The sequence below is a fragment of the Pseudoliparis swirei genome, chromosome 2 (genome assembly GCF_029220125.1).
Source record: "Pseudoliparis swirei isolate HS2019 ecotype Mariana Trench chromosome 2, NWPU_hadal_v1, whole genome shotgun sequence".
Classification (NCBI taxonomy): Eukaryota; Metazoa; Chordata; class Actinopteri; order Perciformes; family Liparidae; genus Pseudoliparis; species Pseudoliparis swirei.
In genome coordinates, this window is record NC_079389.1 from 14,061,649 (window position 1) to 14,078,971 (window position 17,323).

General features: G+C 42.0%; 1 protein-coding gene across 7 annotated transcripts in view; it reads left to right on the forward strand.

Moving 5' to 3' along the window:
- Positions 1-5,737: 5,737 nt before the first annotated feature.
- The window catches only part of epha3 (eph receptor A3), a 93,438-nt gene continuing 81,852 nt past the window's right edge, over positions 5,738-17,323 (forward strand). For 6 of the 7 annotated variants that reach the window (XM_056423233.1, XM_056423198.1, XM_056423208.1 and 3 more), the window contains exons 1-2: positions 5,738-5,859; positions 13,135-13,199. In XM_056423233.1, the coding sequence (XP_056279208.1) occupies positions 5,766-5,859; positions 13,135-13,199 (159 nt within the window). In that variant the 5' untranslated portion in view covers positions 5,738-5,765. The remainder of the gene's footprint in view (positions 5,860-13,134; positions 13,200-17,323) is intronic. The other variant, XM_056423242.1, reaches the window with a different exon arrangement.

Consider the following 17,323-nt stretch of genomic DNA (forward strand, 5'->3'; position numbering starts at 1 on the left):
CCTCTCTAATTACCAGCACTTATGGTTAAGCCTTGTTTAGCTATCCTCTTGTAAATAAACACTCATGTCAGACTGTTTGGTTTCGGGGCTTTTCACGTTCACATCTAGTTAGACCTCTGTTACGACGCTCTATCTCCGGCATAAACTGTGGATACATAAGTAAGTCGAAATGTAACCTATAGCTGCTTCGTGAAAGGCTTTGATCTTCTGGTCAGACTTTCTCAGGAGAAGAAAAAAATGTCCTTTGGAATGTGGGAAGTTACGAGTCATACATGTTCCTGGTTAATCAGTTCGGTTTGTATGAGCAACTAAATCCACCCTGAGCAGACCAAGAAAACATTACTTTATGTCCTCTGCATTGTTCGACACAAAAACACAACATCGATATATGGCGCCCATCCAAATGCAGGAGGTTTACCACTTTTATGTGATACTTATGGTCCAAACACAAGAAATCCTTCTGTTGGATTTCTCAGTTGCGAGCTTGTCTCAAGGAGAATATTAAAATGTTTTGAAACACGGCCAGTTCATCAGATCATATTGATAGCAGGACAGTAACAATGTATGATTACTCAGTTACTGCATATGAGTCAAATTGTAAGTAACTTGAACTCATTTCCATCTTTTCTTTTCTACCTTTGCTCTTTCTCAGAAAGGTGCATTCAGTTTATTTTTTTCTCCGGTACATTTGTGTGGGGACTGTTATGAGGTTTAACATTCAGGTTTTATATTCACGTCACATCTTTATCTCTGTCTTTCTCTCCTTATATTTTCCCTCTCTTCCTCGTTTACTTCTGTTCTATGTTTCATGACTATTGCAGAATCTTAATTCATAAAAGTCTCCAAACATAATATCCAGTATTCACCTTTCAGCTAAACCAAACGTTGCTCTTATTTACCATGGAAACTTTCATGCATTGATATTTGGCTAACATGGTAAATGCATTATTGTAATGCATTTTAAAATCATATCTCTACTTTTACTTACATACTTTACCATATTGTTGCCATATTGTTGCTTTTCTCACGGAATAACACAACCAACTGTGTAAGTCGCTCACACAGATACACATGTGACCGTAGATTGCTGATCTTACATGGCACCAATATATGGGGTCAGATCAGTCTCAATAATGGCAAAATCACATAAAGAGACTCACGAATGCAAACACGAAGATTCACAAATGCACGCAAAACGATTCACAGATACATCGCACTGCATGTGTTTTTGGATCGCTACACATTTGTGGACGCTTTTTTGAGACTCCCCTGCTGTGACTCAACTCGTACATGCTATTTTTAAACATAGAACTATTCAACATAGAAATGCATATATGTATTTGTGATTTTCCTTTTACATTTATATAAATCGTAATTTATTTCCGTGTGCATTGGAATGTGTTTGTGAATCGTTCTGCGTGCATTTGTAATTGAATATCTTTGTGAATCTTCGTGTTTGCATTTGTGAGTCTCTCTGTGTGCATTTGTAATTATTGAGACTGATCTGACCCCATACAAACAGGCCAGAGTAAATACATTTTAGACTCTAAATCATGGGAAATTAAACTAAACTGCTAAAGTTTTACAGAATTACATACCTTATTAAGGAAAATAATTATTAAAAAGAAGATGATAGTACTTCCTCTGGAAAATAATCCCTTCTTCTATATTGTCTTTAATTAAAAAAATTAGCAAATCCGCGAATCTGCATCCATCATGCTCTCCACGCTCCTCCCTGCCAGCTTCTTCTCACTGTATTGCAGCTTGATGACACATTATTGTGGCTGGATGTGGAAAGAAAGAGAGAGTTGTTGGTCGTGGGAAGGAGGCCCAGCTCGGTCTCACAGCACCCTGTTATGGCCGTCCTATCACAGCCGTCTCTCAGAGGGTTACGAGGAGAATTTGCTCCATGAACCATGACCCAATTAATCATGGGTGCAAATACAGGAAATGGGAAGTGGGCAAGTGAGGGTGGGGTGGTGGGTGGGGGGGGCACTTGATTTCTTTGTATAAACATCTCGACACACTCAACGAGACACATTTATCATGAGATAAGAATGAGCGCTGCTTGTGTGACGCTGACATGTTTCAAACACAATGCCACTAAATCACAAACTTACACTGGAAATCGGTTGCAACTGTGCCAAACTGTCAGAGATCAAAATCTGAGACGGCGGCTTTCTCTGATTTTGATCTAGCTTCAGCCCGCTCTTACTAAACGGCATATCAATGATACAACAATTGGCAGGTCATTTAGCGTGCTAAAAGTGTTATTTTTTTCCATGTCATCTGTACACCATGTATCACCGTTGTCAAAGAATGTTGTTTCTTTACACCCGTGATGTTTATCCACGACCTAACAAAGTGATTTTGTTGCCTAAACCTAACATGACCGCTTTATTGTAATGACCCAGCATAGAAAGGACATGCGAAAAGCCACAAATGGATGCTAATGACAATTGGACATATTTATATGCCTTCCTATGCGATCTTCTGGTAGCGAGTACACATTGCTAGTTTGTATATCCTTTTCAATTATTAATATTGTTTGCCCATTACATTTTTGGGGGCTGTGAAACAAGTAATCCTTTTCGTAAAAATAAATGAAAAAGTTAAAAGAACGGTGCTTTTTTCCCCCTTTTTAAACTAAATATTGTCATCATTATACGTAATTTAAAGATTATCCATCTTGAATAGAAGGATACAGGTTGTGTTGGTGTTATAATGCTCACGACTATAATAAACATAAAAACACACTCAAATTGTGCTGTATTTGAAATAATAAGCAGCCTAATGCTATTGTTGTCAGTTTTAGAATCCCCTATAGGGCTGCTACAAAATAAAAAGGATGAAGAGTGGTGGTGCTGGCGATGGTAAGAAATCGTCCCGTGTGTGTGTGTGTGTGTGTGTGTGGGGGGGGGGGGGGAGGGATAGTGTTACATGCCAGCAGAGGCCTCCTTCTGTGCATATGGAGGAATGTGCCGTCTGAGAACTACAGGGAAGAAGAGGGTACTGACAGCGAGCAGTAAACACAGTCGGCCTCTCTGTTTGAGTGTTTGTATGTTTCAGTGTGAGGAGGCCCGGCCTCGACATGCAGCTTCAAAAGCTGCTCCCAAACAACATCTGTTCTGTGAGTTTGCGGCCCGATACAGCCACGTGAAAACACATCGTGACTTACAATTGTGGCTCTGAATCAATATTTTCCTCCATCTCATTCTGGATTGTTCCATTGGCAAGAGTTCAAGAATGGACAAGCGCTCATTGAGAAGAGGGGGAACAAAATGTTGTAGCGAATAGACGGGAGGAACCCATTGCATTTTTCCAATTCACCACAATTACAAACAGATTTTAAACAATTAGTCAGAACTAACATGCATGTTTATTGACTGAAACACGGGGACAGCGCCATGAAGACAACCAAATGAAACCGATTACTGATCACGTTTGACTGTCAACTTCTTTCTCATGCTTCAATTTGATCATATATAAAATACTTTATTATCGCAAATGCTTTCTGTTGACTTTCTTCTTTTAATATATTGGTGTACATATATTAATGTTCTGACACTTTTTCATGGATGTTGAACTTTGTTGGAAAAGTGCATATAAAGTGTAATAATTCAAATTAAGAATACATTTAGTTCAAAAACCCCTTTTCATTTCCAACCTCTATTGTATTTGTAATTCTGACAATTTCCCATAAATACTGTATAAAGCGTTCTAAAAATATTTGCAGTAGCTTCCTCAGAATGTCATCCACTGAGACAACATCCTCCTATCTGTAAACGACAAGCCCACAACAAGCAGCCTTTGAATTGATTGTTAGCTGTGGGGCCTCTTGTATTAATCTCTTTCAGTGTGTAATAAGTGAATTAGTGGGATGTAGAAGATGATGGATGATGAACGCCGGCCCGTCTAAAACCGGCTGTAAATCCACATGCCGCAGCCTCTTAATAATGTGGCCGAAGACCACGCGGCATCATTCTTCACTGCAGCCATCGACAACCTGAGACCCATAAATCTCTCAGAGTATGACGGTGCTCTGTTAAGCCATTTGTTCTCAAATATACTTCGAATGCTTTGTAAAATGCTGCAGTTCATTTGAAAGAACTCTTGAACACATGGGCAGCTACATGACATACCGAGACAGAAACACAGATTTTCCTCCTAAAAATGCAACAGCGTGTGAAAGTAATGCTCCACATGTACAGACATTAATGAATGAACTTCTACATGTTCCCTCACATTCAGCAATGTTTTCTAGCATTCTGCAATACTTTCATAAATTTTCTTCTAAAAGACAGTAAATTGAGTTCATAAAGTGGAAAATAACATTGGCATTAGTTAAAATTTGACTTTTGGCATCCCCTAATGTTTTTATTTCAAACACTGAAATATGCTCAATAAATTAGTTTTTCATAACAGATAACATGTTGTCTTATTCAATGCAAGAGGAATATCCTTAGACGTGTCTTGTATCTCTGCGCGAGACTTCCTGCATGCAGCATGCCACGCAGTGCAATAAATTACATACAGGAAACTAAAGTAATTAGAATTTGTTGCAGTTTCTCTAAATCCCAGCAGAGTGGCTGTGTTTGCTTGTGTGTGCTGTGTCCTTTAACGCTTTCCATACGTCAGATGCCTTCCGAACCTCCAAGTCTCCAACCCCCCACCACAACAGCTGGCGTCTCAGCGAGGGCCCTAACGTCACACCCCGGTCTTTCAGTGCGGATCAAGTATTGTGGTGTCAGGGGCCCCTAATGGCCCTCACAGAAAAATGCACACAGTAGACCCAAATACAAGCATGTAATACGTCTCTCGGAACAATGATGAATACAACTGTTGAAACATGTGAACAGTACAAACATGCTTTTTTTCTCACATGGAGGCTATAGGTTCAACATACTACATGTATGTTGTAGTATGTAGATGTTAGTCTAACAACTGAAATATTGAAACATAAAAAAGTAGTTAATATTTTATTTAGGCACAGCCAGAGTAACAACAACAATGTGTTTACATGCATTCATTTTGCCATATAAAAAAAGTCAGATAGTATGATTTGCATCACTTTCTCTCTGACCTGAAATACCGACTGTCTATTAGTTCTAGAATAAGCTTAAAAAGCATTTTGCTTGTGAACATTTCAGAATTTGCATTCAGAGTGATCTTGTTGGCTGGTTATGTTTAGCTATTGAGCAATATTGGTTTGCTCCAAATGAAAACCACTGTAGATGAGACTGAGTAAGATTCAAAGTCACAGGACACCTAGGGATGCTTTATTATTGTAGGGATGTTATTATTATTGAACACATATGGCTCTTTTGCCTCTAAAAAAAAAAGAAAAAAAAGTCACATATTTTGTTCATGGTCAAATCATTTTGTTTAATTCATTAAACTAACTTATTGTTTGATTTAAGAAGATTGAGTTATAGGTCACAAGGATGGTGTCACCCTTTTGATATAATTCCTAATAATTCTCTTCACTGTTTTCAATTTCAGTGAATCAAGTTTTTGTTTTGCATCAAATATGCTGAAGAACTGAACGTGTCTTTGACGTCGAGAAGACGTGAAAGATCTAAAGTGACCTGTGGTGAACTTGAGCGCTGTGTTTTTTACTGTCTGTTAGACTCTGTAGGACCCAGCGGAAAAGTGCTCCAATCGGAGGGAGACGGAGCCAGAGAGAGGGAGAAAGCTGTGTGGAGAGAAGACGCTCTCAGATCAGTCAGTGGCTTCATGGAGTTATGTACCTCTGATCCGCCGCCATGGATTGCAATCCGCGATCACTCCTTCTCATTTTACCTCTTTTGTTGTCCTGCGCTCTTCCTGCGTTTCCCATCATCTCTCTCCCCAATGAAGGTGAGTGAACTCTATCTGCGGACACGAGTGCCAATGTGTTTGTTTGTGTGTGTCTGTGTGTGCGCGCGCGTGTGCAAATGGTGCGCTACGGCACGCATCGGGAGCAGCGATGTGCGCTCGTCGCGGACTTGCTACTGTCCAAATTGTCGGGATCATAACAACAATAACTCTAGGATCTAAAGCGCGTGGAGGTGACACAGTGGATCACGGAGAGCCGGAACATGAGAACGAATATACAATATGTAGACAATCAACTTCAAAGTAGATCCAAACAAGGCAGACCATGTAGCCTCATTTCGGATAACCTCGCGAACACAGAGTTGACAGTTATTTGAATGTGGACGAGTGAAGCGAGCGATGGCGAGACGGCTCCCAAAGAGCCCATCACAGAGTTGTTGTGGGGCAAAGATGTTGAGAAACTCCGGTGCCTGTGTTCCCGTTGGAGGCTCATGTTGATCCGTTTTGAGGTGGACGCCCCATCGGGCGGTTTTGCCGATTTAAAGGCAATAAGCAGATGAGCCCGATCGCATTGTGCGTAAAAACGCGGATGTCTGTTTTTAAGGCTCTGACCTGAATGCATCCACAACTATAGCTGACTTGAGGGCTGCTTTGTAAACCGTCTGTCGTATGGAGTCATTGTATGAATATGTTTTAAATGATATCCAAATCCAACGTTTATTTAAACCGGCGACACATTTTATGATTTCATTTCACTTATTTCCAGCGCAAGTTTCGGACACTTCTTAATAAGCATGCGGTGATATTTTGAGAGCCGGCAGAATAAAACTGAGCCGTCCACTTGCAGCGGTCTCTTCTTCACGCATGACTGTGGTGGAAACCAGACTCCTTCTTTTACTTGCACATTTTCGTTACTTGCTTTCTTTCTTTATTCTTTCTAAAACACTCAATTTCTGTAAATACGGGTTATTGTTAGTGTTTCGTAGCGGAGTCAAAGTATAAACGAAAGGCACTTGCGTGCTCCGAGTTCTGTAAAGGTTAAAGCTGCCCACTGGGTGGGGGTAGGGGGGGTATATTTGGGTGAAGATTTGGGTCACACTTTCTAAAGGGACTCAGCTCACAATTACAGTTATTCCCTGGAATAATATAAAACGATTAAATAAAAGAGTCTACTGTACATATCAATACATGGATAGTTCATTGTTTTCAGAAGTGGCGCTTCACGTGAGGATATCAACATAGGTGCGAGTGATTGAAACCGTAGTGCCGATGACGTAATTAATTTAACCGCAATGAGCTTTTCGTGCTCACACACACATGCATTTCCTGATGCGTTATAGTTCCATGAGAACTGTTGGAAAGTAACTCTTCCGGGCGGATGGAAAGTGTTGCTGTCGAGGTCCGATAACCAGCCCGCTGATGCTGCTTTCATCTGCACATACACTTATTCTTCAATGTGCAGATTTCAGTTTGGTGGTTCTCTCCGCCACGTCGCGTGTCTGCTGAGGAGCTCCATAAGAGCCGAGTCGGTTTCCTCAAGCTGGTGAACCTCGAGTGGACGAATTGGAAAGCTGGGGAACGAATTGCGGTGAAAGCGACTGCATGTGTCAAAGTCAACTGTCGGCCTGCAGCGGATCTGTGAACTCCGTTTGCCCCGGTAACTTTTATTTTCAACAAATATAAAACTCGTGATTAAAGTAGCTGTATGAGGGTTAAAGTCAATGGTCATTTAGCACTACTGGAGGAGGGACGGGGTGGGAGAGAGAGAGAGAAAGAGAAAGAAAACGCAATAAAATAAACATCGCCCTGATAAAATATACAATCTGCTGGTGTGTGTGTGTGTGTGTGTGAGAGAGAGAGAGAGAGAGAGAGAGACGTTTACAGTGTTGTAGGCCTACGTTTAAAAAAAGAGTGAGGACACAGAGAGAGAGAGAGTTAACCTCAAAGTGCTATACATTTCAATATGTGAAACAAATCGGGCAATTCAATTCACCTTTCCAAGACGTAAATCTACCAGAGAGTGTCAGTATCGAGCTGCTCCGTCTCCATATTGTAGCCTATATATAAAAATCTTTAGTGATTGCTAAATGTGAACCTGTGACATCTTCCCTCGTGTTAAATTAAATGTGTAATGGAGTAGTGGTGCACGCGGATCTTCTGGGCTCATCGTGTTCCTCCGTTCAGCCTCTGTCACGTTTCCTAAATACTGGGGAGAGGTGAAGTAAAGCAGATCATAAAACCATCATCAAGTTCACTGACCTGCAACGCATTTGACCTCATAATTAATAAAGCAAAGGACACTTCAGCGTTCACCATCGGAGAGTAAAGGCTACCAGATCGGATTCACTTACAGATGTTTCGTGTCTTCCTTTAAAAATCAAATCCACGCAACGACCAACCGGACGGATCACGAACCCTCGAAGAGTGCGCACATGTGTAAAGAATAAAGTGAGACATGGCTTGTGTGTTCATGCCGATCAGATCGAGTCCGCGAGCGCTCAGCAGATTAATGTAAATGTTTTTTTTAATGATCTGCTTTACTTTTCCCCGGAGATAACAAAGCAGGCCTGTTTGTGAACTTCAATAACATCGATATGCATAAAAGGATCAGCTCTAAATTCGTATCCATATGTCTGTCGCTTATATTACATCGATATCAGCAAATGAGGAAATTAATGAAATAAGTTTGTTACCAATGTAAAGACTTCATGGGTCTTTTCATTGACTTAATGGGATTAGGCTACATTAATTACTTCAAGAATTAATTAATATGTTTTCATGGAAAACAAACCTGAACTTTGAACTGGATAATATAGGAAACGTATATTTATTTGTATAAGTCCCTCCCCATTCATAAGGAAACCAGAGGTCGAGTTATATCTCGTGTAATATTCTCCACCCTCGCTGCTAAGAGCAGAATTCACTCTTTCTTTGTGGCTTTCTTCAAGTCGTTACGATCGTGGATAAAACTTCGGGGAAAAGTTGAGGGAAGTCCCGCAGAATATCATTTGTGGCGCGATTTATTGGAACTTTGCCTGGAAAAAAAAGAGATCAGCTATTGTCTGAATATATATATGTATATATATATATATATATTTAATTAGTTTCCCACTATTAAATCGAAAGAAAAATAATAACACGCTGTTGGGTGCCCTACTGTGGTGCAGCGTGTCCCTTTGCGTGCTGCGTGGTGTGATGTTTCCCCGCTGCAGGGCGTCGGGAGGCCTCGGGTATTTTTAGCCGGCGGTAGGGCGGCTCGGCCCGCAGAGCCCGGCGCTGCAGCCCCGCTGGGACGGATGGGCGTTTGTGAGCGATGGTACCTTTCAGAGGTGCTGGGAATGTGCTTACACGTGCCCCTCCTTTAAAAATACACCCATAAAGGACAATACTCATATGTGTTGGCCAAACATTGAGCTGCAGGAGTGCCTTCTTCAATTTAACAGCATGGGTTTTAGCCTTCAGATTAAAACAAATTAATGAAAATATTCATACGTTTTACATTTGTGTCTTTCTTCGTGTGTTTGTGCTCATGCTTGTATTTTGTTAAGATATATAAGATCAAACAGTATATGTGCAGCGGTGATGTATGTCTTTATGTGAGTATTTGAACCTCCATGTTTCTGTGTAACATACATGGCAGGTGGTATATGGTATATGGATAGAAGAAAGAAAGAAAGAAAGACAGGAAAAGAAAGAAAGGGAAATAAAGAGGAATGGGGGCAGAGAGGTTGGGCAAGCAGCAGCAACATTAGACAGAGCGACTTTGCACTTGAATAATTCATAATGGGAGGTGAACACTTCACCCTTTAGCAGAGACACAAGTCGCCTTGCTTTGCCTGCACTGCAGCCTGCCAACCTTTACATGCACAGAGCCAGGCTGCAAAGACCAAGCCCTCATGTGTTCACAACCACATGGGAGAAATCCCACACATGGGTGCAACTTTGCCCTTCCGAGTGGAGTGGCCTGGTCCAGATGGATGGGGTCTTGCTTTACTGATCAAGCCATGTGTTGATTCGTCACTCTGACTGACAGCTTCTTCTGCTCATCCAACATTTTCATCGTGTCTGTGACTGAGGATTATATTTCCATGTGCGTCTGCTGTGAATCGGTTTTCACATCATCACGTTTTACTGGAAGTGAGGAGCTATTGGATCCAAGTGTGCGCTCGACGGCGATGGTGGACGTAGCTGTTAAATTATGAGAACATAAAATGGGCCCCCTGTAGATCTTTGCTCCAATGTTTCATGTTAATATTTCAACACATGTTATACCGAGCGATATAGGACGCTAGAGCAAGTGAGAAAGAATTGTGAGAATTGCATTGCCGCGTGATGTTTTTTTATTTGCTCATAAGGTTTACTGGCTCGATGACACAGCAAACACCCATCCACCTGCACACCCCCATCCGCACATTCCCATCAGTTCATGAAAGCTTGCAGGACATCCTGTTCGTGGGGCGGCGTCTTCTCCTCCTTCCGTTGCGTCACGGTGTGTTCATGTGTGTGGGTGTTGGACGGTGGCCTCTAGGTTTATATATTGATTCACCTGTTTCTACCTCGGTGATGTTTTGCTCCCTCCCAGACAGGCTGGCTCAGTTTGCTATTAATACCCCCAGTTCCCGTTCAGAGGCACTCCCTGATGGGGCAGGGGCTATATGCTTGGCTGACGCTTGCTTGCTAACCGGCGGCATGTGTGTGTGTATGTGTGTGAGAGAGGGAGTGAGAAGGAGAAAGACTGTTTGTGTACGCTCTTATTTCGTACCTCTTTTTGTGTATGCATGTGTGGGGAAATGTGTTTTGGTGAGCATCTTAAAGAGTGCATGCATACGAAAGGCATGTGTTCTATTACGTTTTAGTGTAAACACAAGTGTTTCACCGTCTGTGTTTACTCTAGTTTCCTGGATAAGGCGCATTTCTTGATGCGACTTTGTCTTTTTTGTACCTGTGCACAGTGCTGTTGCTTATGCATGCATTTGTGTGTGTGTGTGTGTGTGTGCTGATTTCCCCAGCCAAGTGCAGCTGGAGGGGGCTTTTTTTCTCCAGCGATATGAGAGCCGTCTAATTTTCTGCTCTCAAATTCCCCCGCTCGGCCCAATTTGAGTGGTGGGCTCGGCTCGTTGAGAAATGCAAATTGGAAGCAATGGCCCTGGATGCTGAGCTGCTATTATCTGACATGAACAGATAGCTTCATTAGACTCTAATAGGAATGTGTCGACTGCCACTCAACTGGCTCAGCTCAGGTGAGCCTCAGTTCAGGACATTTTCGAACCTGGAATTTGATAATAATGTGCCTGTGTGTGTGTGTATGTGTGTGTGTCTGTATCTGTTCTTCTTTCTGCTCCACTTTCCCTCTCAGGCTCTTTACGATGCCACACTGGCTGATAGCTATCAGAGTGAAGAAAATTATGATTTCCATCTTAACCTTTATTCTAGTGTGAAACAACAATTAGTTCATGGAGCGGCAAAATCCTTTCCCCCTGCACATTTAGATCATGCTGTTTGTGAACTAAAATAGTTTTCACAGTATCCACGGCAGTCCTTCCTGACCCTCAAATACTCTCTTCGGCTGTTTCAGAGATGTGTACACTCTTGCTTACTGAAGCTTTGAATGGAAGTGCGGAGGGGGATTGTATTCCTCATATTTTCACAGTGAATAGAGCTACAGCTGCAGGCCCTGACTGCTCTACTGCTGCTTCACTTAGTTTTGTATGCGTGCGCTCGCTCGGCTAAGTGTGTGTCTGTGTGTGTGTAAGTAGGCACTTGTTTGTGTGTGTTGAGCTGTGGACCGATTTTGCTCTCTGCGCGAGGGAGAAGCTGACTCAAAGAGCGGTGAGACCTTGTTGTTCGACCATTTGTTTAAAGCAGATTATTCATCCTGCACTTTCTCATGCAGGTCGCTGAGTGTGCATTATTAATCACGGCAACATGTCAATTTGTAAAAAGAAATATTGGATGACTACATATAAACATAGGTCAACTATTCTTTTCAAGATTCAGACCCCAAAAGAGTCATTGTTTTTTAGTAAGCAAACAATGTTAGCAAGCAAATCATATTTCTTAAGAAAAGAGTCTTGTTGGATCACTATTTGTCAAACTTCCTCTCACTAGGCTTATCTGTTCATCTCACATTATAATAAGGTATCATATTCATTTTCTCTGTTCTCGGTTTTTGGAAACGGACAGTAAAGTTAGACTTGTGTAACTGATGTGCATGTATATTGACAAATTATTTTCCTCAGTTTTATTGTAGCCACTTAATTTGTGTTATTTCATTCGAGGTGGACGTACTCATAAGGTGTATTTCCTAAACAAACTCTGGTCCCAAGACGCAGTGACGGTTTGAAGTGGGGAATCCATGGAGCACAAGGCAGCCTTCACATTCCCCACTTCCTATGTCATGACAGGTGTGCTTTATAACAATAATTCACAACACAGCTATGGGTACATACTAAGAATAGTGTAGCTAGAGTGGCTCATTTCTGTGTTGTAGTTGATTCAGGCCTACATGAAGGGTTGCTGAGTAGAATCTGTTCCTGTGTGCACCGACGTGACCTGCACTGTGCCGTGTGGACTGATTTGGTTGGAGAAGCTGTGCAATAGAAGTGCCATTAGGTGACCATCATGTCATGACACCACGCACCATAAGTACTGACACTGCTGCTTTGGGACCATAACGTTCACCATATGAAACCCAAACCCCCAAACTCACAGCTCCTTGTCTAATGTGTCCTATTCCATCCATTAGAGACATATTTCCTTTTCTGCATCTTAGTTTCTGTTTGATATGAATGAATTCTTGGTGGAAAAATAAATAAAATATGTATTCATTATAAATGGATTTGTATGCTGTTTCAGTGAGGCCAATTGCATTTCTGACCACCTCTGAAACTGGAGATTGCATCTGAATTTGGATTTAATGCGATTTTGCTTCCAGTCACCATGCGTGTGTGTGTTTGTTTGTTTCGGTGTGGGGCTGGGTTTTGTCTGTTTAAAAAAATGACAAAAAGATGTTGGCTCTATTTCAGTTCAACATCTCTTCAGGATATCTGTGTTGGAGCCAGTTTTTCCCGACCAACTGCTTTGATGCTTTACACAGCGAGACAAGAAAGCCGACTCTCTCTGTTTGTCAGCGTAGGATATGTGCAGTGCGCGTGCGTGTGTGTGTGTGTGTCGCAGCTGAGTAAATAAAGTCATGATCAGTGCTGGAGGTTGGTGATCTCTCCTGCTGGATTAGATGAAGGCTAATTGGGGCTAACAAGGAATAGACACTCATATGTTCTCTTTGTTTTCCCTCTCTCTTTCTCTCCCTCACCACAGTCAACCTGTTAGACTCTAAAGCAAGCCAAGGGGAGTTAGGATGGATTTCCTACCCATCGCATGGGGTGAGTATTTTCTCTCTCTACATTTACCCACATCATGTCTCCATATGCTTACATTTGGGGGGCAGATCCATCAACATGAACTGGGTGTTGGATTCAACCCCACACCACATGACATCAGGATGTTCAAACTCCTGCGGTTCTCACTATGCCGCGTTGACCCAATGAGCCAAGTGCAGATTAACCCACTTCTCTTTCGACATTTTTTGTCCATTCTTCATCTCTCGGGTGAAAGGTTAAGCATTCAGTGCTTGCCATATGGTCAAGATACTCAAGGGAAAATGTACTGTGTGGGTGTTTGGGTATTTGAGTGTGCATGTGTTTAAAGAAAGATTAAGGCATTAAAGGATTTTAGGTTGTGGACACTAACGCAGAAGATAGCCGATAAGCCCTTTTTAGTTAATATTACATTAACAACATTTTACTGCTGTTGCATGTTAACATTGTAAATACATTGTGAATATTTCATTTGTTAATACATTTGTTATCGATTACAAATACATTCTGTCGGTCACACATGCTTTAATACTAGTCCTGTAACACCCAATTTAAAGTCTGTGAGAGTGTGAGTAAATAGAAAACAAATGAAATACACAATACAATCAAAGTTCTCACTACTTAATTTGGGCTATGTTGTGTTACTTGTAACCACTGTGCAGTTGCACACATCTACGGATAGAATGTATAAAAAAATATGTAATTTGTGCTGTAAATCGATAACAACAAAACACTATGATTAAATGTGGGAACTCCACAGCTTTCAGTTCCAGACTTTTGGGAAAGAAAAAAAAAAAATCTCAGCAGCCTCATCCATCAGCCTCTCTGCTACCAAAGTCCCTCCAGTGGGCTCCCGCTTAGTGTTTATTTGTGTAGCTAGTTAGACTACTGTGCCTCGGGGCTGGCCCAATGACAAACACACCTACACACCTACACACACACCACACGCACACACACACACACACACACACATGCACAACACACTTCCTCTTTTTTTTAAATTAAGTGTTAGAATTACTCCTTGGCAGTGGCTTAAGGTAATCCCGTCATTTGTTTCATGGAGCTGCCAAATCTTGTTTCCCTCGGCCATATACACTGCTGGCACCATCAAAACTCTTAGTTTCTTCACGAGGTTGAACCACAATGAAAAAAATTGACCCAAAGGAAAAAGTGCAGCAGGCTGTTTGAAATGGATTCAGTGCAAAGACAACTGTAGGCCACAGGACGATGGCGTGAACACGTGATGGATTAATGTAGTGCTGAAAGAAGTTATTAAAGTTTAGGAAAATGCGTACCGATATCGGAGAGTTGATCCAGCGAAGGGACATGTGTGACAGAGGGGCACTCTGCTCTATTTCACCTTAATTCCAGAGTCCAGAGGAGACGCGTTTGGTTATACACGTCATACAAATGCTGCAAAACTGGAAGCCAATGTCATTGTTTAATGAGAATGACTCCAGAGTGGAAACGAGGGGATGGGAGAGGATCAAACAATGGAGAGACAGAGAGATACAAAGGGAAGAGGGGATGAAAGAGGAGAGAGGGGAGGACAGGAAAGCCCCCCATGTTACTGCCACTCTTATCTATAGAATCAGCCTGACCAGCATAACACACTCCCCTGCCCCCCAGAAAGAGAGAGGGAGTACGGAGAAAAGCTCATCCATAAACGGAGATTAGCGTTGAGGGCAAGGGACCAGAGAGGAGTAGGAAGAGGAGGAGGAGGAAGTAGAGAATTGTGTTAGCAGTTACTTTCAACCTGGTAGGACCAGCTGATGCAAATCCTCTGACTGAGCAAGTAAACAGCATGAGAACGTATTCAGTCAAGAGTCAAATCCCCCTGTTGGTGTCAATAATCCCCCCAAAACAATAACAAACTATTTAGACCTCAGCATAATTAAAAAGCAAACATAAAACCAACAAAATGACAAATACCAATGTAACAATTGTCCCCCACAGTATTATAAAACCATTGCAGATGTGTTGCCGATGTTTCCTCGAGCATGTCTTGGAGCTGTTCAAAAGCAGGAAGAGGAGAATGTATAAAGTGTGGATTCAAGTTCCCCTTAAGACTGGCTGATGAAATGTCCTCTGACTGATATGCGGCAGTTGTTGTGTCCGTGACCCCACTGACCTCTGTGAAGCCCAAGAGCTCTGCACTTGTTGTGGTGCACCAGTTTTAAGATGTACCCTCTCCAGCTGGACCAGAATAATGGACAGTTGTAGATACGCTACACCTGAAGTTGGCTTCTTCCAATGATCTTTAATTTGTTATAATAAAGGCTGACCTCAGTCTCCCTTCAACACAACTAGTCTTGGTTTGAATGCATTGTTACCCTATACTGGTCCATAACCTCTCATTGACCTGCGTGCCTGGTGTGGGGGAACTGGTGTGCTGACTCAGTGACTTTGAGGCGTGCCTGTTGCCGTAGTTGTAATGTCCTGAGCGGATCAAGTTACCACACTCCATTTGAGTGTTCCTCTAGCTGCTTCACCTACCTACAGCACAGATCAGACGAGCCAGAGCCGAGAGCACACACACTCTGCCCGACTGTGGCCATCAGGGGTTAGGGGCAAAGGTCACAAGGACTGGTGTAGGATGCTGGTGTTGTTATATATTAATTAGAGGGAAAGGGGGGGGGGAGTTCTGCCCCCCTGGAGAGAAACAAGGAGGTGTCTGCTCACTTTACCATACCTTTATTTATCCTTGTTGACGCACACACAGTTTCACACACTCACAGTGGGAGTGAGGAGTTGTAAAAGTTTGCTTCTGGATTCAACTGCCCGACATGCTTCAACTCTCGTGTCTGTTGCTGGTTGTTTCTTCTTGCTGGATGCGTTATTTGTACAAGTGAGAACTCTGCTAACTAACGTCTTTTTGAATCTGGATAATTATGTAAAGACGCTATATATTAAATTCCTCACTCCTGCTTCCTCACTGTCAGGTGAAGGACAGAAAACAAACACAGGGAAGTGATCACGGTTTCTCATTCTTATGATGTAATGTTTGGGAATGGGGAAAAGGATATCTCGCTTTCAGAGGTGCTAATCAGAGTGTATTCCTCACATCGTAGCGGAGGTCTCATTTACTTTGGCAGAGACTTGCTCAAGTCAAGTCATCTTTTCTAGAATAGGATATAGCGCCCCTAATGCACACATGCACTCATACATACAGACGCATACACACATCTGTGTTAGATTTTGAACCCTGTGCAAACTTCAGACCCCTCCCAAAGATGGCTCTAAAGCAGAGAGCAATCACTCGCAGTCGCTTTAGATTCAGCCCACTTTGCATCATATTGGAGGACATGAAAGTGCATACAAGAATAAGACGTAAATCCTGCAGCTCTCAGTCATCTGTTTACAGGGATTGAGAATTATGCACACACACACACAGGCATATGTACAGTAATGCACCAACACCCTCGGGCAACTTGTTCCATTAGAAACCAATTTTGCCAGAAAATCAAATGTGGCACAATGAAATGCAGCAATAATATTCACAATAAGTAGAGAAACGCTTAAACAGAGAGGGTGTGAGATAGGTGCAATCCAGAGTATGTACTTCAATCTGCTCAATTTACATTTGCCCAATCCTCTTAGGCTTTTCATTAGATGGCAGATCACGTAAAAGTAGAGAGCCAGTCCTCCAATACTGTGTGCTCTTGCATTTTATTTTGCGTTAACTTTGAATGTTTTCCTTTTTACATGGCCACTTGTAATCTTGTAGAACATTTTCTGGCAGAAAGACATGGTTGAACTCTGGCAGAAAGTATGTATACATAAAGCCGAGCCAGATTAGGATCCTTTGTTTGCATTACTTTCATGTAAGTACATTGTCTTATCAAACATAATGTCAACACAGTCACTAATCATAGTCTTCCCTCTGCGTTATCTCTCATCAAATCTTTGTTGCACGTCATCACATCATTATTTCCACATATATTTTAAGTCAATCTATTAAACTCGAGAGTAACGAGAGGTGAAATGTTAACTTTAGCTTTGTCTCTTAATATTTAGCCCCACTCAGTAACGTCTACTTTGCCTGTTATTGTTAGGTATATAGAGAACTTGGACTGCACTCAGATAAATGAGGTGACGCCAACGAAAGCATGACGGGGGAGACTAAACAC